Here is a 23784-nt window from a genome sequence, read left to right as displayed (position 1 = left end):
TTGTGTTGCTAGAAAAGCTCGCCCAGCTTCTGCAGAGAGCCCTGTGCTCCAAGTGGCTTTTCCTTGTTTGTCCCCAGGAGAAAGCAAGAGACTTTGGCGTGTGATAAAGGGCAAGGTGTGCCTGGTTGCTAGGTAACTGGGAAGACACACCCCTTGGTTGCTTGGCAGACAGGCTGTGTCTATGGTCCAGGTTGCTCTTTTTTTGGTCTGGTATTTTCACCTCTCTGAACGCTGGGCTGCTGATTCCTGTTAATGCCTCTTCCAACCAAAGCTTAAACTGCCCTTCCAGGGAAGGGGTGCCTCAAACTTTGACACTTCCATTCAGCCTTTCCTCCTTTTGTGCTTCGTGGCGCCCCCGAGTTTGTACCTGAATGGAACAGCATGCAGATGCTGTTTGGAACTGGGTCGCTCTCCCTTGCCCCCAGTCTGCTGTGTAATGTGTCCCCACACTTGGATCAGTACTCCTGGCCGCGGAATGGCAAGGAACACCCATCGCTTACAGCCTGTTATGTTATGGGAAGTAACCATAACAGTGCCGTTGTGGACTTGATATCTGTCCTCTCTCTGCCCTGGTCTACACTAAGAGTTTAGGTCTTATTTAGCAGCGTTAGATCGATTTAACGCTGCACCTGTCCACACAACTAAGCCATTTTTATTGACTTAAAGGGCTCGTAAAATCGATTTCTGTACTCCCCGATGAGGGGATTAGCGCTGAAATCGACATCTCCAGGTCAAATTTTGGGTAGTGTGGACACAATTCGACAGTATTGGCCTCTGGGAGCTATCCCAGAGTGCTCCATTGTTACCGCTCTGGACAGCACTTTAACTCAGATGCACTAGCCAGGTACACAGGAAAAGCACCAGAAACTTTTGAATTTCATTTCCTGTTTGGCCAGCATGGCGAGTTCATCAGCAGAGGTGACCATGCAGTCCCAGAATCGCAAAAGAGCTCCAGCATGGACCAAATGGGAGGTACTGGATCTGATTGCTGTATGGGGAGACGAATCCGTGGGATCAGAACTCCGTTCCAAAAGACGAAATGCCAATATATTTGAAAAAAATCTCCAAGGGCATGATGGACAGAGGCTATAACAGGGACCTGCAGCAGTGCCACATGAAAATTAAGGAGCTCAGGCAAACCTACCAAAGAGGCAAGTGGCTGCTCCGGGTCGGAGCCCCAGACATGCCACTTCTGTGATGAGTTGCATGCAATTCTAGGGGGTGCCCTACCACTACCCCACCCCTGTCCATGGACACCTGAAAGGGGGAGTCTGACGCATCAGGGATGAGGATTTTAGGGATGAGAAAGATGAAGAGGAGGAGGATAGCACAAAACAGGCAAGCGGAGAAACAGTTCTCCCCGACAGCCAGGAACTGTTTATCACCTGGAGCCAATACCCTCCCAAGGCGGGCTCCTGGACTATGAAGCCAGAGAAGGCACCTTTGGTGAGTGTACCTTTGTAAATATAATACATGGTTTAAAAGCAAGCATGTTTAATTATTGATTTGCTCTGAATACTTGGGATGCATTCGCGGCCAGTAAAGCTACTGGAAAAGTCTGTTAATGTGTCTGGGGATGGAGTGGAAATCCTCCGGGGACATTCAGAGGGGGCCGTTCCTGCTGGTCTGTTTGCCTGTGGCTGAAAAGAAATCATCCCTGCTTTTAGCCACGCGGTGGGGGGTTGTTCACGCTGAGCTGTTCGCGTTCAGCTAACAGGGATCTTCCCTGATACTAGTCACACAGGGGAGGAGGGGTGAAGCTATCATCCCAGAGAATTGGGTGGGAGGGGGGTTTAGTTGGGTTTGTGCTGCACGTTAACCCGAAAACCGCAGCCCCTCCTTTTAAATGGCCAACCCAACGGGTGCTTGGTATGGGAAAGGAGGGCGCTGCTCTTTGAAACCATTCCCACGTGTTATGAAGGTTGAAGAAGCTGAAAGACTGTGGCTTACCATGGCTGCCTGCAAGCCAAATTCTGTTGCCTGGCCCGCGTGTGTGATCTCTCACACCAAACCAGCAGGCCCTCACTATAAGAAGCAAAATGCGACCTTGTACCAAAAGCACCGGTGCTATGTAATGTTAACAGCTTGGTTCACTGTGAAAGAGTCTACCCATTATTCTCTAAAATGTCTTTTTAAATACTACTCTGCCTTTTTTTCCTCCCGCAGCTGCAAATATTTCAATGCTCCTCCTATCGTCTCCATCCCAGAGGATAGCACGGATAAGAAGGCAAAAAAACCGCACTTGCGATTAAATGTTCTCTGACCTCATACAGTCCTCCCGCACTGAAAGAGCCCAGCAGAATGTATGGAGGCAGACAATGGCAGATTCCAGGAAAGCAGAAAATGAATGCAAGGACAGGAGGGATGAGCAAGATGAGTGGTGGTGGGAGCAAGAGGAGAGGTGGCGTCAGCATGAGGAGAGGAGGCAGGATGCAATGCTGAGGCTACTGGGGGATCAAACTGATATGCTCCAGCATCTGGTGGAGCTTCAGGAAAGGCAGCAGGAGCACAGACCGCTGCTACAGTCCCTGTGTAACCACCTGCCCTCCTCCCCAAGTTCCATAGCCTTCTCACCCAGATGCCCAAAAACATTGGGGGGGGCCCCCCTCCGGGCACCCAACCATTCCACCCCAGAGGACTGCCCAAGCAACAGAAGGCTGGCATTCAATAAGTTTTGAAGTGCAGTGTGGCCTTGTCCTTCCCTCCTCCCCTCATTCACCACCCCACCCGGTGTTTCCCTCCTCTCCCACCCCTTCTGGGCTACCCTATTTGTGTGATGAATTAATGAAGAATGCATGATTTTGAAACAACAATGACTTTATTGCCTCTGCAAGCGGTGATTGAAGTTGGGAGGGTGGTTGGTTTACAGGGAAGTAGAGTGAACCAAGGGGGCAGGTTTTCATCAAGAAGAAACTAACAGAACTGTCACACTGTAGCCTGGCCAGTCATGAAACTGGTTTTGAAAGCTCCTCTGATGCACAGCGTGCCCTGCTGTGATCTTCTAATTGCTCTAGTGTCTGGCTGCGCGTAATCAGAAGCCAGGCAATTTGCCTCAACCTCCCACACCACCATAAATGTCTTCCCCCTTACTCTCACAGTTATTGTGGAGCACACAACAAGCAGCAATAACAATGGGAATATTGGTTTCGCTGAGGTCTAACCGTGTCAGTAAACTGCGCCAGCGTGCTTTTAAACATCCAAATGCACCTTTTACCACCATTCTGCACTTGCTCAGCCTGTAGTTGAACAGCTCCTGACTACTGTACAGGGTGCCTGTGTATGGCTTCATGAGCCATGGCATTAAGGGGTAAGCTGGGTCCCCAAGGATAGGCATTTCAACATCCCCAACGGTTATTTTCTGGTCTGGGAAGTAAGTCCCTTGCTGCAGCTGTTGAAACAGACCAGAGTTCCTGAAGATGCCAGCATCATGAACCTTTCCCGGCAGTCCCACGTTGATGTCGGTGAAACGTCCCTTGTGATCCACCAGTGCTTGCAGCACCATTGAAAAGTACCCCTTGCAGTTTACGTACTGGCTGCCAAGCTGGTCTGGTCCCAAGATAGGGATATGCGTTCCGTCTGTCGCTCCACTACAGTTCGGGAATCCCATTGCAGCAAAGCCATCCACTATGACCTGCACGTTTCCAAGAGTCACTACCCTTGATAGCAGCAAGTCAGTGATCGCGTTGGCTTCTTGGATCACTGCAGCCCCCACAGTAGATTTGCCCACTCCAAATTGATTCCCAACTGACCGGTAGATGTCTGGCATTGCAAGCTTCCAGAGGGCTATCGCCACTCACTTGTGAACTGTGAGAGCTGCTCTCATCTTGGTATTCTGGCACTTCAGGGCAGGGGAATGCAACTCACAAAGTTCCATGAAAGTGCCCTTATGCATGTGAAAGTTTCGCAGTCACTGGGAATCATCCCAGGCCTGCAACACTATGCGGTCCCACCAGTCTGTGCTTGTTTCCCAGGCCAAGCATCGGCTTTCCACAGTATGAGCCTGCCCCATTACCACCAGGATGGCCAAATTGCCAGGGCCCGTACTTTGAGAGAAGTGTGTCCATGTCCTCATCACTCTCGTCACTGTGCTGCCATCGCCTCCTCACCGGCTTTTGCAGGTTCTGGTTCTGCACATACCACAGGATAATGCGCGAGGTGTTTACAATGCTTAAAACTGCCGTGGTGAGCTGAGCGGGCTCCGTGGTATGGCATCTGCAGAAGAGCAGAGTTGCCACGGAAGCAGTGGCTGACGACGGATGCCATGAGAATAGATATTTATAGAGAACGACAAGAGGACTCGCGAGGTGGATTAGTGAGAGCAGAGTTGCAGCAGAAGCGGTGGAGGACGACGGTTAGCACCGCGCACGTTTTCTGAGGAAGAACACACGTACCCGGGACCCCAGGACAGACAACATGGAGAAATTTGCTATTGAGTCAATAGCAGCAGAGCAGAGTGGCAGCGGAAGCGGTGGATGACGACGGTTAGCAGTCCTACTGCACCATCTGCTGAAAGCAGTATGGCATCCACACGGAAAAAAGGCACGAAACGATTGTCTGCTGTTACTTTCACGGAGGGAGGGACAACTGATGACGTACCCAAAACCACCCACAACAATGTTTTTGCCCCATCAGGCATTGGGAGCGTAACCCAGAATTCCAATGGGTGGCGGAAACTGCAGGAACTGTGGGATAGCTACCCATAGTGCACCACTCTGTAAGTCAATGCTAGCCACGGTAGTGAGGACGCGCTCCACTGACTTAATGTGCTTAGTGTGGACATACACAATCGACTGTATAAAATCAATTTCTAAAAATCGACTTCTGTAATATCGATCTAATTTCGTAGTGTAGATCTACCCTCTATGAATTCCAGTTGGAAATCTGCCCAGTTTACAACTCATGCTGTTTGTTCTACATGGTGGCTCCTGCCAATCCTCCTTGGGATCTGAGAATCAAGCTGGGTTCTTTCTGGCTCATCAACAGTGAAGAATCATAGAATATCAGGGTTGGAAGGGACCTCAGGAGGTCATCTAGTCCAACCCTCTGCTCAAAAGCAGGACCAATCCCCAATTAAATCATCCCAGCCAGGGCTTTGTCAAGCCTGACCTTAAAAACTTCTAAGGAAGGAGATTCCACCACCTCCCTAGATAACACATTCCAGTGTTTCACCACCCTCCTAGTGAAAAAGTTTTTCCTAATATCCAACCTAAACCTCCCCCACTGCAACTTGAGACCATTACTCCTTGTCATGTCCTCTTCTACCACTGAGAATAGTCTAGAACCATCCTCTGGAACCACCTCTCAGGTAGTTGAAAGCAGCTATCAAATCCCCCCTCATTCTTCTCTTCTGCAGACTAAACAATCCCAGTTCCCTCAGCCTCTCCTCATAAGTCATGTGTTCCAGATCCCTAATCATTTTTGTTGCCCTTCGCTGGACTCTCTCCAATTTATCCACATCCTTCTTATAGTGTGGGGCCAAAACTGGACACAGTACTCCAGATGAGGCCTCACCAATGTCGAATAGAGGGGGACGATCACGTCCCTCGATCTGCTGGCAATGCCCCTACTTATACATCCCAAAATGCCATTGGCCTTCTTGGCAACAAGGGCACACTGCAGACTCATATCCAGCTTCTCGTCCACTGTCACCCCTAGGTCCCTTTCCGCAGAACTGCTGCCTAGCCATTCGGTCCCTAGTCTGTAGCTGTGCATTGGGTTCTTCCATCCTAAGTACAGGACCCTGCACTTATCCTTATTGACCCTCATCAGATTTCTTTTGGCCCAATCCTCCAATTTGTCTAGGTCCCTCTGTATCCTATCCCTGCCCTCCAGCGTATCTACTACTCCTCCCAGTTTAGTATCGTCCGCAAATTTGCTGAGAGTGCAATCCACACCATCCTCCAGATCATTTATGAAGATATTGAACAAAACCGACCCCAGGACCGACCCCTGGGGCACTCCACTTGACACCGGCTGCCAACTAGACATGGAGCCATTGATCACTACCCTTTGAGCCCGACAATCTAGCCAACTTTCTACCCACCCTTTCTACCCAGAAGAGTCTGCAATCAGAGCTTGGCTGGCTAGTCTGTTGACAAAGCATGAGCCTGCAGATTCCAGCTCCCTCTCCTGGGGCTCTGCTGTCTGGGCAGTGCTAACAGAAGTGGGAAGGAATAAAAACTTATTTTAGTCACTGAAGTAAGCTGCTCTGACTCTGTCCTGGGTGTCTGAGTAAGAAGGTGCCTTTATTTCTGGTCACTTTCCAGGGGATAACCATAGTTGTAAGGTGTAAGGCAGTCAGTTCCAGCAGGAGGCACTGTGTATGTTCATCTGCTGTGGGACCACTAGCACCTCCGCTTCCAGAAGTAAGAAGGAGGCTGCTCTGTGGAGGAGCTGCAGGGTGCCCTGTTCCTCTTTTCTGCCTGCTGTCATTTCCTGGAGGAAACCCCCCCCACCCCCCTTTGGCAAGACATTCCCCCCCAGGGCAGTGGCAGCTCGACCAAGGAAAATGCAGGCAGAGCAAGCCAATGGGTAGATCCACGCTGGTGTCCTCTGGATCAGGGAGTGCTTAGCCAGGCTCCTCAGGAAAGGCCTCTGGAGAGATCTATTGCTACCTTTTGTGAAGCCCAGCTTGACAGTGCTCTGTACTATATAGTAAGCACAGGCTGTCGCAGCCAGGGACACGCTGTCCCTGCAGGGGTGGGCAGGAGAGGTTCACATACACCTTCCCTAGGTAAGTCTGGCCCCCCAGCCTCCTTACCAGAAGCTCTGGAAAGACACCAGTCCCATGATCTACATGTTCTGTACTGGTGTGAGTCAGACCATGCGGAGCAATCTGAACCAGGATATGTCTCTGTCCCAATCCAGGACCCCTTCCCGGGCAGCATGCCCTCCTCACAGCTTGTAAGGAGCCTAACTGAATGGGAAATCTTTGGGGCCTGGTGCAGAAGGCCCAGGTGGGTGCTAGCATGTGCCCCACATCCGACTGCCCAATGTACTCCTTCAAGCTGGTGGAGTTTGATTATGGATGTTATCAAAGGATAGGTGAAAAGAGAAAAGGAGGACTTGTGGCACCTTAGAGACTAACCAATTTATTTGAGCACAAGCTTTCGTGAGCTACAGCTCACTTCATCGGATGCATTCCGATAGGATAGGTGGTGATTGCTTCAGCGTCCCTGATCATAGAGGAGACAGACCTGTTTCTCTTGCCCTTAGCTGGTCTGTTTGTGGTTTCAGTATGTTCTTGACACAACCCTTGGAAAGGCTTGGTCAGGGGTGCTAGGATGCCGTACAAAGGTGCTGGGGCTTCTCTCCTCCACACTAAGATTTCTTACCCAGCAGGTCACTTCCTGCTGGCAGTGGTGCAGTTCAGCAAGCCAGTGTCAGACCCTTGTGTGGACACTGTGTTGGGGAGACTGACCTTCCTCCCCAAGACACTGGTGGATTTCTCCCTTCATATGCTGCCATTATTGCAAGGCCCTTCTCCACCAACTCCCCGGGCTTCCGACTGCAGGGGTCCGCAGCCTTTAAAGCTCACCTAGGATATGAACTCTCGGCACCCTAGATCAGCAAGCCTTTCATTGTCCAGGAGAGCCCTGTCTACAGGACTGGTGCTGTGTATCAGTCTTTGCTCCGTAGCAGCCTTGCAACTTCCTGGTCGTGTCTAAAGCACATTGGGGGGAATATTGACACTGCAGTTAAAAAACCTGCAGCTGCCCCGTGTCAGCTGCCTCGGGCTGCGGGGCTGTTTAATTTGCAGGGTAGGGATCCAGGCTTGGCAGGAGCCCAGGCTCTAGGACCCTGCAAGGTGGCAGGGTCCCAGAGCTCAGGCTGTAGCTGGAAGGGCAACAGTAAACAGCCCCTTTGCCCAAACCACACAACCCATGGGGGTCTAATTGCAGCGTAGATGTACCCTGGTGCCAGGGGAGGAGGTTAGTTTCTGCAGCCAACCTTCAATCCATTCCTAGGCAGAAGATTTGCAAGGCAGCCATTGGGTGGTGGTTTGTTGCTAAGACTCACCCTCACAGGAAACATGGCTCATGGATTGTTACAGATCTCTTCCTGGGCTAGGAGTGCTCCAGTTCATCTTTCCTCCTCCTCCCCCCCCCACCCCTGTGTAGGTGGGTTTTAGCCTGTACGTTTCATGTACCTTAGCCCTTGCCATTGTTCCTTTAAAACGGTCTGTTTGTGGTTTCGGTATGCTTGCGAGTGTTGCTCCGCATCCTGTTTTCAGGTTTCAGAGTAGCAGCCGTGTTAGTCTGTATTCACAAAAAGAAAAGGAGTACTTGTGGCACCTTAGAGACTAACCAATTTATTTGAGCATAAGCTTTCGTGAGCTACAGCTCACTTCATCGGATGCATTTGTCAGTTGCAGCAGCTTTCAATCTTTTCCTACAAAGCTACAAGCTCCTGCTCTATTTAAAAGGCAGCCCTGGGGCGTTCGGCCCCAGAAGTGGGGGTGTGTATTAGGGTCCTCTGTGAAGAAGAGTGGATTACTGCAGGCCATGCTTACACAGGAAGGCCTAACCAGTCATGCAGGAATAAGTGTCCCGCAGGGGTAGGGTTATTTTGGTGTGAGCTGCTTTTCTGGGTTCTCTTTAAGCTGCTTCCTAAGCAGCTTACTTAGGTAAATGGGAAAATGCCTCACTTATACCAAAACAAGTGTCCATGTGGGGGCTATGCTGGTAGGACTCCGTTTAAATTCCCACCTTGCTCATTCCAGGAGAACTGCCCTGTGCAGACTGGCGTTCCCTGTGACTGTTGACCTGGAAAGACTACCTCGCCCTCAGGTCACCAGCCTGCCTTCTCCTCTCATTGTGAGGGGGTCCCCAATAACTTTCATGGCACATTTCAGAGTGTCAAGCTGCTTTGCTTAGAGAAGCTGAGAACAGGGAGTGGTTGTGGCTTCTGCTGTGGGGCTTGGTGTACTGGCCTAAGCACAGGGCTGGTAACTAGGACTCCTATGGTTCTAATCCAGGTTGGCCCTGATTTTTCACTGCCTCTCAGCAAGCCAGTTCATCTCTTTCCCTTTCTGTAAATACATACCTAGCTCTCGGGGAGGCTTGATGAGTTACAGGGGTGAAGAACAGTATGTTGATCGCATCCTTGGTAATACCGATAACCACCACAAAGCCCTCCTCTGTGGGTCCGTCTGGCTGAGGTCTTGCTGCCCTGTTCTGGGATTCATCTTTGATTTTATGTTGTTGGCAATTTCCTGACAGCCTCATGGAAAGCTGCACTAGTGGCCTATGCACATCCATCATGCGGCAGCTGTGGAAACCCCACAGTGCTGCAGGGAGTGCCAGGTCTCCCTTTGCGTTACCTACAGTGCCAGGATGATACCTAACACACGGGGCCCTCACCTATTTTATGGCCACTGAAGGTGCCATGACTCTCTCCGCAGATTTCCAGGCCTAATGCCAGATCGGGCAAGTACCTTATGCCTCCTGCAGTGTCCCCCAGAGACAAGATTTTTAACTTCCTGTCCTGACCAGTGCGGTGTTGTGCGCTGTTCAGGAACGTTGCGTGGCATTCTAGAGATGGCTGCCTTTCGGTGGTGGATGAGTGACTTGTTTGTTGTAATTCTTTTGGCCTCCTTTTTGCTGTAAAGTACTAAATAACGTATATTTCGCATTCCTGTTGAGGCCATTTTAAGTGTACAATCATTATTCTGGCTCTGTGCACAGGAAGGGCCTGAACTCTCTCACTCTCGTTAAACCAGGGGGAATTTGTGTATCGAGACCTGCTTTCAAGAGCAAAAATGACCCAGCTAAAACCATTTGGTAGCAGAGAAAAATCTGATTAATCCTTAACCAATTTGTATACGTTCCTTCTCTCACCTCTACGGGCTATGCATATATATGAAGAAGGCTCTTAGTACTGCAGTCAGACCTAATCAAAGGACCTGTCTTCTTAAAGCTATTTATCCTCTCCCTCTCTGCAGGCAGGGAATTTCCTGAAGTGCACGAATATTCTAATACCAATCTGCATCAGGAGCTTATGAGCGCTGGCTGCGTCAGAGAGCGCTCTGCTCTGCTGAGCTCAGGGCGGGCAAACTGGTAACCATGGCGTAGCTTGGCTCTGCCCACGCTAGTTCAGCACACTGCCTTCTGGAGCTCTGTGCTGGAAGAGGTGGCTGGCTGGTAAAGGGTTGGACGGGGCAGTACTGAGCGTGACTGCACGGGGGTGGGGGAGAGACAGAGACAGCCCACCCAGCTTAGGGTTAGCACTTGGTCTTTCAGTGCCAGAGGGCTAGGGCTCTGGGGGCGTTGTGAAGGCAAAGTTCTCAATTGTCATGAGTCCCTTGTGCTGCTCAACAGCTGTTCACCAGCCCTGGGGGAGCAAAGGTTCTGCCACCCCCTTGCCTTCTAGATAGGTGGGGGTGTGAGATTGAGACGATTTGAGACTAAAAGGCTGGGGGATGGGCCCCATGGGCAGGTAGGGGAGGAAATCTTTTGGAGCAAGAATAGGTGTTGGGATGTGACTTTTGCTCCTGGAGGCTTGCACGGGAGGGGGCCTTGGCCCTCAATCAGCCTCGACCTTTGATGCAGCCTGGGTGCCTGGTAGTACAGCCTCTGCACACAGTGCTGTTGCTCACTGTGGGCTTGTCTACACACAGACTTGTTCCCCATTAGCTGCAGTGTGGAGACTTTGCTCTGGAATAAGTGTGTCCACATATGGAGTTAATCGGGAAGAACTTTGTGTAGATGAGCCCCTAGAGCCGAACATAACACCCTCCCTCTCTCCTTTTCTGTCCCTTTCCCTCTCTCTCATGGTTACATTTTAAGGGCATGGCTACGCTTGCAGATGTAGAGCACTGTGAGTTAAACTCACCTTTGTAGAGCACAGAGGGAAGGTGATGCCCGTGTGTCCACACTGACAGCTGCAAGCGCACTGGAGTGGCCACATTTGCTGTACTTGCAGCAGTATTGGGAGCGGTGCATTATGGGCAGCTATCCCACAGAGCACCTCTTCCCATTCTGCTGCTGTGGCTTGTGAGAAGGAGGCAGGGAGTGCGGGGCATTCTGGGTCATGTCCCAACGCCCCGTGATGCATTGGTTCGCATCCCAGCAATCCCTGAGCTTCCGTCCACATTTGGCACCATCTTTCAATGTTTTTTTGTACTGCGTGCTCTGTCTTCCCTTTCGTTCTGCGGGAATGAATCCCGAAGTGCTGAGGAATATGCTGATGGGTCTTGCCAGCACGTCACGTCTGGCAGTCGAGTTACTCCTTAAGCTGCAAACTGACAGTGAGGAGTCCGATGATGATATTGACTCGAGTAACGCACATGACATGAGTTTGCTTGTGGCATTCACGGACTTGCTCACCACAGTGGAACACCGCTCTTGGGCTTGGGAAACAAGCACCGAGTGGTGGGATCATATCGTCATGCAAGTCTGGGATGACCAGCAGTGGCTGCAGAACTTTCGGATGAGAAAAGCCACTTTCATGGGACTGTGTGAGGAGCTCGCCCCCACCCTGCGGCGCAAGGACATGAGATTGAGTGCTGCCCTGTCAGTGGAGAAGCGGGTGGCTATTGCGATCTGGAAGCTGGCAACTTCAGACAGCTACTGATTGGTCGCTAACCAGTTTGGAGTGGGGAAGTTGACCGTTGGAATCGTGTTGATGCAAGTTTGCAGGCCCATTAATCTCATCCTGCTCAGAAGAACCGTAACTCTGGGTAAGGTGCATGATATTGTGGCTGGCTTTGCACAAATGGGTTTCCCTAACTGCGGAGGGGCGATAGATGGGACACATATTCCAATTCTGGCACCAGCCCACGTAGCCTCTGAGTATGTTAATCAGAAGGGGTATTTCTCGATGGTTCTCCAGGCGCTTGTGGATCACTGTGGACGTTTCATTGACATTAACACAGGCTGGCCTGGAAAGGTCCGTGACGCACGCATCTTTCAGAACACTGACCTGTTCAGGAACTTGCAAGCTGGGACTATTTTCCCCCAGATCAGAAGATCACCATAGGAGAAGTCGAAATGCCCATTGTGTTCCTTGGAGACTCCACTTACCCTTTAATGCCATGGCTCATGAAACCCTACACAGGGAGCCTTGACAGCAGCAAGGAGCGGTTCAACGACAGGCTGAGTCGGCACAGAATGACTGTGGAGTGTGCTTTTGGCTGTTTAAAGAGCCTCTGGCGCTCTCTGTATGGGAAGTTGGACCTGGCTGATGAGAACATCCCCGTGGTTCTATCCGCAGGGATGTACCCTCCATAACATTTGTGAAGGAAAGGGTGAAAGATTCACTCAGGCATGGAACTCGGAGGTTCTACACCTGGAGGCTGAATTTGAACGGTCAGAGAGCAGGGCTGCCAGGATTAGGGATGCCTTGAGGGAGCAATTTGAGGCTTAAAGGAATGGGTAATTTCTGGTGCCCTGCACGGGAGGGAATTGCTGTGGTTCCAATGTTAGTAGGAATCTGTGTTGCTACGCTGACTTGCAGTGCCTGTTTCTTTCCTGGGCTAAAGTATCTTTTACTTAGAGCAATAATAAAGAATGTTTTCAAAGCCAAAAAAGCCATTTACTGAAGAAGGAAAAAAAAATGCATTTGTTGAAAAGAAATACAACTGCTTGGGAAACACAAAGGGCAAGGGGGTGGGATGGGGAATGGTACAATCACAGATTTGTGTATGCCCTGTTATCATACTCAGCCTTCCTGTCTGGAGTGCTGTGCAATGAGTGCTGCACTTCTGGCTGGCTAAAATGCATGGTGATGAGGGTTGAGTGCAGTGAGTAACGGTCACAGTTTGCAGGGCTGGGTGGTGAAGCGACAGGTGCAGGCAGCTGGTGGCGGTAAGAACCCGGATGTTGGGGAAAGTGGGTTGGAGGTGACATGGGGGCACAAGGGAAAGAGTTTTGGGACAAGGGCTGGGGGGGGGGGAGGGCAGGCATGGTAGTGCTCTGCCTACATGGCTACAAGTGCCTGGATCAAGTCCACCTGGCGCTCCATTATGCCTATCAGCTGATCCGTGCTTTGCTGCCGGAGCACCGTGCTTTTGTGCCGGCACACCTCATTCTGCTGGTGGATCTTACTTTCACTGTTCCGCCACTCCTGCACTTTTCAATTTTCATTTCTCGAATGCTGCATTACTTCATGCAACAGGTCTTCCTTGCTTCTATGTGGCCTCTTTCTGATTCTTTGGAGTCTTTCAGCCGGTGATAACACAGACAGCTGAGATCTCACGGTTGCATCTGTAAAGGCAAAATGCAACACTTAACAGAGGCAGCATTGTTTACAACAGACAGAGCAATGATTCCCCTGTACTTAAGGGCAAGCACAGTCTACACAATAGCATAATTTGTCTGTGCCAAAGTGCGTGCACGTAACCCACTGGAGCCCCAAAATGGTGAGTAAGCACAGGGTCAAGTGTGACTGATTGTTTCACGGCTGTACTGTCCTCTGGGGTTCTGTGCCTTGGGGAGAGCCAACAGCAGCAGAGGGCCCTTATGCTGAACACTGTCCCCACATTTTCCACAGGAGTCTGTCCTGGAAGATATTTTGCTGCTGAGGGTGACCAGGGAAGCAAGGGAGGGTCTTCTACTGCCATGTGGCTTCCACCCTGGCCCATATGCAGCTTGCCTGTGTGCAGCAATGGTCCCCCCGCCCCTCATGGCACAGTGGCACTGACAGGTTAGCCTGACTGGGTCAGGACCACAGTGGCTCTCCCGAGAAACCCGTGCAAGCGCATTGCCCATGTTCTGGATGAGACCTTTGAAGAGATCACTGAGGCCGATTACCGCGATGTGAGAGAGCACATCAACGCCCTATTCCATATCGAGGTATGCATGCAGCCCTAACCCTCCTCACCCCAAGAGCCCACACCGAATAACTTCCTTCCCAAAATAAAAGCCACATACCAGGAACCTCCTGTGGTGTTTGTCCTTCCCCAAGCACTGGCTGTCGCGACTGGCTCCCTTCCTCCTGGCTTGAGAACAGCTCCTGGCTGCATGCATCTAGGGATTCCGGGGTGTCTTCCTCTGCCGGAGCACCCTCACTCCTGCTTTGCTGCTCCTCCTCCTCCTCCTGCCTTGTTAAACTGGGCTCTGAAGTGTCTATGGTGGTACTCGGAGTGGAGGTGGGGTCACCCCCAAGTATTGCGTCCAGCTCTTTGTAGAAACGGCAGGTTGCGGGGGCAGCACCGGAGCAGCTGTTAGCCTCCTGGGCTTTGTGGTAGGTATTCTGCAGCTCCTTCACTTTAACCCTGCACTGTGGTGCATCCCAGTCGTGGCCCCTTTCCATCATGTCCCTTGATATCTGCCCAAAGATATTGTAATTCCTGTGGCTGGAGCGCAGCTGGGACTGGACAGCTTCCTCCCCCCAAACACTGATGAGGTCCAGCACCTCGCCATTGTTCCATACTTGGGATCGCCTGGCGCGCGGAGGCATGGTCACCTGGAAAGATGTGCTGAGAGCACTTCACGCCTGGCTGAGCAAACAGGAAGGGGATTTTCCAGATTCCCTGAGAATTTAAAGGGCGGGTCTGACAGTCGGTCACCTGAGGGCAGGGCAATAGAGTTCAAAGTGATGACGAGAGTGGCTAGCACAGGTATTGTGGGACACTTCCGGAGGCCGATCAGAGCGCACTATAGGACCAGGGCGTCCACACTGGTGCTGCGGCGCTCCAGCGGGTGTGCACAAAACATTATTCCACTTGCCAAGGTGCAGTATCAACAGCATTGTAGCCGCGGAGTCAGAGCTCTCTACTTGCCTTGCCAGTGTGGACGGGTAGTGAACTAGTTTGCCCGGGGCTCCTTTATTGCGCTCTAACTCGCAAGTGTATCCAAGCCCTTAGAGTTAGTGCGTGGCAAGCCAGGGTGTGAACATACAGTGCACTGGCTTGCCACAGGCTAACTGGCTGCGTGGACCCTGGGGCTGTGTGCTAAAAGTGTACTTTGATGTCCGGCTCTTTGAACGGGAGTACATTGAAGTACAGTAGGGAGCTTTCAGGGTACGGCAGCAGGGTCTGCACGGGGCTTTCAGGGCGTGCAGGCTGGGTAGGGCACTGTATGTTCACACACTGGTTTGCAGCATACTAACTTTCCATGTAGATTGTGAGGTAATATCTTTTATTGAATCATAGAATCCTAGAATATCAGGGTTGGAAGGGACCTCAGGAGGACATCTAGTCCAACCCCCTGCTCAAAGCAGCACCAATCCCCAACTCAATCATCCCAGCCAGGGCTTTGTCAAGCCTCACCTTAAAAACTCCTAGGGAAGGAGATTCCACCACCTCCCTAGGTAATGCATTCCACTATTTCACCACACTCATAGTGAAAAAGTTTTTCCTAATATCCAACCTAAATCTCCCCCACTGCAACTTGAGACCATTACTCCTTGTTCTGTCATCTGCTACCACTGAGAACAGTCTAGAGCCATCCTCTTTGGAACCCCCTTTCAGGTAGTTGAAAGCAGCTATCAAATCCCCCCCTCATTCTTCTCTTCTGCAGACTAAACAATCCCAGTTCCCTCAGCCTCTCCTCATAAGTCATGTGCTCCAGCCCCCTAATTATTTTTGTTGCCCTCCACTGGACTCTTTCCAATTTTTCCACATCCTTCTTGTGGCCCAAAACTGGACACTACTCCAGATGAGGTCTCACCAATGCCGAAGTATAAGGAATTAACACATGTTGCAAGAAACACCTTAAAGGAGAGTTATGGGTTACCAGTTGTGCTACTGAGACATAAAGCCAGTATCTCTGCAGGGTATCATGAAACAATTACAGCCCATGCTTGACGGTGACCACATCCTGGAAGAAACCTTTCCCAAACAACCTCGCTAAGCTCATCAGAAGCAAGCTTCCCACAGACCACGACACACCAGCTGAACAGATGCAAAGCCTGCAGTGTCCTCTCCACTGCTATGATGATCAACACTCCCCACAACATGCCTTTCAGGGGTCCTACGCATGCCTATCACAACACATGGTGTACCTCACCCAGTGTATCAACTAGGTGGGTGAAATCAGAATGATGTGCGTTCGAACAAAGCTGTGCAGAAATGTGCGCTGTGCACGCGAATGAAGTCTCGCAGAAAAATAAGACACAAACACCACAAAACAATTGCTCCATATCTGACCTCTCAGTCTTCCTCCTCAAAGGAACCTTCCCAGCACCTTCAGAAGGTGAACCTGAGAACTGAAATTCATAACTCTGGTGGATACCAAAAATCATGGACTCACAGAGAGGGTGGTTTTATCTCTCATTACAAGGGCCTGTAACCCAGTAACTCTCCTTTATCCTGCAGAGGTGTTAATAGCTCACTTCAGTTGAAATGGTCTCTTGCAACACGTTAACTCCTTATGCTTAACAATCTGTTCTGCCTTGTATTTAGCTGTGACACTGAGTACCTTCCTCAGACCAGAAGGAGAGGTCTGTGGCACTCAAGTTTGTCTCTTTTACTGGGACAGCTTCTGTTGGTAAAGATCCTCATCCGCCTTGTCTCTCTTATCCTGGGACCAATGCAGCAACACTGCAAGCAGGTAGATTGTGACAGAGATGGCAATTTCCTGGACAAACCTTAAAATAATTAAGTTTAAGTATTTTAGGAGTTCAGTGTATTCAAAATGCAAATGGTTATGTATTATTGTGGGACTGTGTAATGTCCCTAGGGGGCAGCCATGTCTAATGTAAACTCTGGGAAGTATTCTGAGCCTCAAAAGACTGTTTGAAACAATGGGCCAGACAGGAGTGAACTTTCAAAATTCTAGGAGTACTTGTGGCACCTTAGAGACTAACAGATTTATTTGGGCATAAGCTTTCATGAGCTAAAACCCACTTTGTGGTTTCCCAGGAAAGCTCTAGGGGAATTGTTAAGCCGATGTCTGCAAGAACTCAGCCCCCAGAAGCTTTGCACCAGGGAGTCTGCTGATCACCTGTTACATGGGGAGAAGCTCAGAGCCCTAACTGTGAAGTGGTAACTCACAGCATGACACAGGGGCGTGCTTGTTCTGAGCAAAAGGTGTCAGGAACTTGCAAAGCCTTGCAAGTGGCTGGAAGCCCCCGATTTCACTTGATGTGGGGCTTGATAGACTCTCTAGTGCTGGGCTGCTTGACAAGGCTACAGCCTTGGGCTGATGGGACCGATTGGTTGATGGAGGAGGGAGTTACTGTCCCCACACCTCCTGCTGAGCCCCCCGCCCCCGAAGCAAAGTGGCCTTTGGACTCCTGTTGTGCTAAGAACTGGCCCTGAACCCCACAGGCCCTGAACAACCCTCCAAAAACTCCTCCATCGCTGCTGACCTAATCTGGACAGGCAGGGCAGCCTAGATGTTGAAGACTGTACAGCATCATATCAACTCCTTGACCCAGCCAGTTCCACAGCCCTTCAGATTTGTGCTGTGCTGGGGCCTACCCAGCAATGGGACCCTCATCAGCATCTCAGGCCAGCTGCAGAGCCGCTACCACTGAAGGAGAGATGGCCCCTAGGGGCTGGTATTGGACAGGCTTTCCCATCAAAGTGGGGTCACTGTCTGTCCTGCCCTTCCTGCAGAGACTTGTTGTTTCCATTTGCCAGAGTTAGCTCTCACTGCAGACCTTGTTCATTGCCTGCTCTCTTTCTCTGTTTCTGCTGGGACCAGTCCCATTGCTGGGAGCTCTGTGATTAACAGGCCAGCTAGCACAGTGTTCAAAGCCTGGGCCATGGCTGGCTGTGACCTTTGTGCTGAGGTGTTTGTAAACAGGCAGGCTGTCTCTAGAATTGTGTTGAGTTGCTTCCCCCCCACCCCCAACATCCCCTCGCAGACCCATGGGGATTGTTCAGGGCTCCAGCAATCAGAACCAGATCAAGCAGGCTGAGAGCTCTGTTACATCGGGTGCTATCAGAGATGGGGTCTGTGAGAGCTAGGAGGTGTCCTTTGCAGGGCTGGATCATTTTGAGCAGAGTTCACTTGCCTGTTGGCCCCCTTTGCCTGCCACCTGGGGCTTGGGTTGACTCTTTCATCTTAGGCTGCTACTCCTCCCAGTGCTCTCTCAGATTCCTAAAAGGACACACACATGCCTACGTCACACTGTGTGTCTGGGGGACATGTTAGAAGCATGTCTCTATGTGGCCACCATATAATTCCAGTGCTGAATTGAGGCAGATTTAGGTGGCAGTTGGAACCGAGGACCCCTATCCTGTGGCAGACTGGTTGACTTTAGGCAAGTCACTTTCTCTCTGTCTGTCTGAGATTACCTCCATGTACAGATGGGATAAAACCACCGAGGTGTCTGCTGAGGTTTGTGAAACACTGTGGGTTTGCCCAGTGGTATCAGGGTACAAACTATGTCTTTGTGGGAAGCAGCTCCCCTCTCCACTGAGTAAGAGGGAACAGGAATGCCAGCAAAAAAGGGACTTGGGATCCCAGGCGGCTAGGCGCTGAGAGCATGAAGTGCAGCATAGTGAATGTCAGGGTTCCTTCCCCACTCTGAACTCTAGGGTACAGATGTGGGGACCTGCATGAAAGACCCCCTAAGCTTACTCTTACCAGCTTAGGTTAAAAACTTCCCCAAGGTACAAACTTTGCCTTGTCCTTGAATCGTATGCTGCCACCACCAAGCTTGTTAAACAAGCACCAGGGAAAGAGCCCACTTGGAGACGTCTACCCCAAAATATCCGCCCCCCCACCCCTATCCCCCCTTTCCTGGGGAAGGCTTGATCAAAATCCTCAGCAATTTGTACAGGTGAACACAGACCCAAACCCTTGTATCTTAAGAACAATGAAAAATCAATCAGGTTCTTAAAAGAAGAATTTTAATTAAAGAAAAGGTAAAAGAATCACCTCTGTAAAATCAGGATGGTAAATACCTTACAGGGGTAATTGGATTCAAAACACAGAGAATCCCTTAAGTTACAAAAAGACACAAAAGCAGGAATATACATTCCATCCAGCACAGCTTATTTTACCAGCCATTAATCAGACGGAAATCTAACGCATTTCTAGCTAGGTTATTTACTTACTAACAGAAGTTCTAAGACTGCATTCCTGCTCTGTTCCCAGCAAAAGCATCAGACAGACCTTTTGTTCCTCTTCCTCCCTCCCTCCCCTTCCCCCCGCCCAGATTTGAAAGTATCTTGTCTTCTCATTGGTCATTTTGGTCAGGTGCCAGCGAGGTTACCTTAGCTTCTTAACCCTTTACAGGTGAGAGGGTTTTGCCTCTGGCCAGGAGGAATTTTCTGGCACTGTATACAGAAAAGTGGTTACCCTTCCCTTAATTTTTATGACCTCCTGAAAAAGGGCAAGAGCCGCAGCTGTGGCCAAGCTGAGCAGCCATGTCGTGCTGCTGGTGTCCCTCACCCCCATCTCCCTCTCCCTTCCTCCTCCCTCCTGTGGCTCTGCGCCCGTTCATTACGTGAGCTGGGTTAGCTCCTCATTGTGGATCCTCTGTGTGTCCAGCACAGACCTGCTCCATGTGCTAGCAACATCAATACAAATGCTCCCAACGGGAGGGGAACTATCAGTGTGGCTAGCAGGAGTGGGGTGAAATTCAGAGGGGGGAATCTGAGCTTCCGGCACGGGCTCTTTCTGACCGAGCCCTACTGGGAAAGGTGGGAGCTCCATTACTCTAAACCTAGTCTGGAGAAAGCTGTGGGCAGTGCTCGCTAGGGAAGTGAACTGGCCGATAGCCGTGTTCGTTGGGTGGTCGGGCTCTAGGTGGCGTGGGACCCCGGTGTGGGGTCTCTGCCTCTGTCCTGCCTGCGTTAGCCGTAGCGCAAATGCATTCTGTGCACATTCTGTATTTCCCGTGGCTGGCAGGCGTGTTCTGGCCTGTGCGTCATGCGGGGAGCAGCAGTGGACTGGGCACAGAGTGCTAGCAGAGTTCTAGGTACTGAGCAAGGAGTGTCTTCGCTCCTGGTAAGAGCCTCTGTTAACACCTGGGCAGTGTTGGCTGTCTGCTTGGAGCAGGCTGGTTACTTCATGCCAGGGCCTGCCGTCTGGCAGCAGCGAGCCTGCGGCCCGGCTCCCTTGTGGGGTTGGGGTGCATGTTGTCTAATCGTGGTTCCCTTTGCTTCTTTCCAGGTTTCAAGTGCCCCATTTGCTCCAAATCTGTGGCTTCCGACGAGATGGAAATGCACTTTATCATGTGTCTGAGCAAGCCCCGCCTCTCCTACAACGGTAAGGGCTCCCTTTGTGTGCAGCAGCTGGCTCGTGAGCCCTAGGGAGGGCCAGTAAACATCACAGGGTTTGCTAGGCAGCTCAGCCCAGGACACGGAGAAAAGCCTCATCGCAGGTAGACGTGCTGCGTCCCTCCAGGAGAGGGCCCAACTGTCAGGCTTGGAGGGGTCAGCTTTAGCTGGCTTGCTACGGGGAAGCATGTCCAGATAAATGCTCTCCTGGGCTATGAGTTAGCCCCACCCCCAGCTTATTCAGGGCTCTTGCTTCTTTCCACCCTTTGGATACAGGAGCTGCCCTGTCTCGGCCATGCCCTTCCTCCCTGCTTTGCTTCCAGCTCAGGGACTTCCCGTCACACTTGTGTTCTTCAGCTGGGAGTGGCCAACCAGCTATTGGTCCTGTGTGCCCAGGCCTCTGCTCTCCACCCCCTTGTTAGGTGTAACACCCTTCTCCACACAGCCCCCATCCAGCCCTACTTGGCTCTTCCCAAAACTACCCCAGTGGGGGGGAAAGGGGCAGCTAGCTGGGTCACACGTGTGGGGCTGGGGGCTGAGGATCAACCCTGTTGGCTTGCACTGTGCAGAGCTTTGTCTTGCGAGGTGGGAGTGGGGTGGAGGAGTGTGTGGGGAGAAGATGGGGCAGCCCTAGACATAGGCTGTGCTGGGAGCAGAAACCCTGAAGTGTAGTGTCTGGGGAGGGTGGGCTATGTGCATTTCCTCCAGAGCATTTGTGGGGCGGGAGTGCCCCCAGGGCACTCTGGGGTCACTTCATTTCTCCCAGTGACTTGATCAGTGAAGAATTGAACACTGGGGATGGGAACTGATTGGCCTAACTTGGTTACGCAGCCAAGACACTGTGTGGCTGGTGGTAGGATCTAGTGGTCCAGGTAACCCACTTCCTGGGAAATAGTCAAGATGGGTTTTGTAAAGGGAAATCATGCCTCACCAGTCTACTAGAATTCTTTGATGGGGTCAACAAGCATGTGGACAAGAGGGATCCAGTAGATATAGTGTATTTAGATTTTCAGAAAACCTTTGACAAGGTCCCTCACCAAAGGCTCTTAAGCAAAATAAGCAGTCATGGGATAAGAGGAAGGGTGTTCTCATGGATTGGTAACTGGTTAAAAGAGAGGGAACAAAGGGTAGGGAATAAATAGTCATTTTTCAGAATGGAGAGAGGTAAATAGTGGTGTCCCCCATGGGTCTGTACTGGGCCCAGTCCAATTGAACATATTCAGAAATGATCTGGAGAAAGCAGTAAACAGTGAGGTGGCAAAATTTGCAGACACAAAACTACTCAAGATAGTTAAGTCCCAGGCAGACTGCGAAGAGCTACAAAGAGATCTCACAAAACTAGGGGTATGTCTACACTACAAAATTAGGTTGATTTTGTAGAAGTTGATTTTTAGAAATCGATTTTATACAGTCAATTGTGTATGTCCCCACTAAGCGCATTAAGTCGGCGGAGTGTGTCCTCAATACCATGGCTAGCATCAACTTACAGAGTGTTGCACTGTGGGGTAGCTATCCCACAGTTCCCGCAGTCTCTGCTGCCCATTGGAATTCTGGGTTAAGCTCCCAATGCCTGATGGGGCAAAAACATTGTCGCAGGTGGTTTTGGGTACATGTCTTCAGTCGCCCCTCCCTCCCTCCCTCCGTGAAAGCAACGGCAGACAATCGTTTTGCGCCTTTTTTCCTGGGTTACCCGTATGGACGCCGTACCACAGCAAGCATGGAGCCCGCTCAGCTCACCACTACTGTTGTGAGCACTGTAAACACCTCGCTCATTATCCTGGAGGATGTGCAGAACCGGGCTAAGAGGCGCCAGCACGAGGACGACTGATCGGTTCATGGACACAGACGTTCCTGAAAGCATGGGCTGTGGCAATTGGGACATCATGGCGGCAGTGGGGCTGGTTGATACAGTGGAACGCCGATTCTGGGCCTGGCAAACAAGCACAGACTGGTGGGATCGCATAGTGTTGCAGGATTGGGATGATTCACAGTGGCTGCGAAACTTTCGCATGCGTAAGGCCACTTTCCTTGAACTTTGTGAGTTGCTTTCCCCTGCCCTGAAGCGCAGGAATACCAAGATGAGAGCTGCCCTGACAGTTGAGAAGTGAGTGGCGATAGCCCTGTGGAAGCTTGCAATTTCTGACTGCTACCAGTCAGTCAGGAATCAATTTGGAGTGGGCAAGTCTACTGTGGGGGCTGCTGTGATTCAAGTAGTCAAGGCAGTCACTGACGTTCTGCTATCAAGGGTAGTGACTCTAGGAAATGTGCAGGTCATACTGGATGGCTTTGCTGCAATGGGGTTACTTAACTGTGGTGGGGCGATAGACGGAACGCATATCCCTATCTTGGGACCGGACCACCTTGCCAACCAGAACATAAACCGCAAGGGGTGCTTCTCAATGGTGCTGCAAGCACTGGTGGATCACAAGGGACGTTTCACCAACATCAACGTGAGATGGCTGGGAAAGGTGCATGACGCTCGCATCTTTAGGAACTCCAGGCAGTTTGAGCAGTTGCAAGAAGGGACTTACTTCCCAGACCAGAAAATTACCATTGGGGATGTTGAAATGCCAATAGTTATCCTTGGGGACCCAGCCTACCCCTTGCTTCCATGGCTCATGAAGCCGTACACAGGCAGCTTGGACAGTAGTAAAGAGCAGTTCAACTATAGGCTGATCTAGTGCAAAATAGTGGTAGAATGTGCCTTTGGACGTTTAAAAGCTCGCTGGCACTGTTTGCTGACTAGGTGAGAGCTCAGCGCAACCAACATTCCCATTGTTATTGCTGCTTGCTGTGTGCTCCATAATATCTGTGAGAGTAAGGGGGAGACGTTTATGGCCAGGTGGGAGGCTGAGGCAAATTGTCTGGTGGCTGATTTTGAGCAGCCAGACACCAGGGCGATTAGAAGAGCACAGCTAGGCGCGCTGCGCATCAGAGAGGCTTTGAAAACCAGTTTTGTGACAGTTGTGTGTGTTTCTCCTTGCTGCAAACCCGCCCCCTTTGTTGATTTTAATTTCTTGTAAGCCAACCACTCTCCCCCCCCTTCGATCACAGCTGGCAAAGGAAATAAAGTAACTATTGTTTTGAAACCACGCATTCTTTCTTTATTAAAAAAAAAAAAAGTGAGATAACTGACAAGGTAGGCCGGGTGGGGTAGGGTGCGGGAGGAGGGAAGGACAAGGCCACATTGCTTATTGTAGCCACACTACAAATCATAGAATATCAGGGTTGGAAGGGACCTCAGGAGGTCATCTAGTCCAACCCCCTGCTCAAAGCAGGACCAATCCGCAACTAAATCATCCCAGCCAGGGTTTTGTCAAGCCTGACCTTAAAAATATCTAAGGAAGGAGATTCCACCACCTCCCTAGGTAACACATTCCAGTATTTCAGCACCCTCCTAGTGAAAAAGTTTTTCCTAATATCTAACCTAAACCTCCCTCACTGCAGCTTAAGACCATTACTCCTTGTTCTGTCATCAGCTACCACTGAGAACAGTCTAGAGCCATCCCCTAACTCAGGGGTTGTACCGTATGATTGGAGAATTGCTGACATAGTTCCTATTTTTAAGAAAGGGAAAAAAAGTGATCCGGGTAATTATAGGCCTGTTAGTTTGACATCTGTAGTATGCAAGGTCTTGGAAAAAATTTTGAAGGAGAAGGTAGTTA

The 23784-nt window shown here is 50.8% G+C and overlaps 1 protein-coding gene across 2 annotated transcripts in view; it reads left to right on the top strand.

Annotated features, from left to right (window-relative positions):
- Positions 1 to 23784, top strand: part of ZNRF1 (zinc and ring finger 1) — a 105533-nt gene that overhangs the window by 53822 nt on the left and 27927 nt on the right. Inside the window, exon 2 of one of the 2 annotated variants that reach the window (XM_084644601.1) lies at positions 20013 to 20108. The exons of the other annotated variant lie outside the window; for it this stretch is intronic. Within the exon in view, the coding sequence (XP_084500727.1) occupies positions 20013 to 20108 (96 nt within the window). The remainder of the gene's footprint in view (positions 1 to 20012; positions 20109 to 23784) is intronic. 2 annotated transcript variants of the gene reach the window in all.

Source organism: Lepidochelys olivacea (assembly GCF_965140295.1).
Source record: "Lepidochelys olivacea isolate rLepOli2 genome assembly, chromosome: 12".
Classification (NCBI taxonomy): Eukaryota; Metazoa; Chordata; order Testudines; family Cheloniidae; genus Lepidochelys; species Lepidochelys olivacea.
This window is presented reverse-complemented; position numbering and strand designations above follow the sequence as displayed.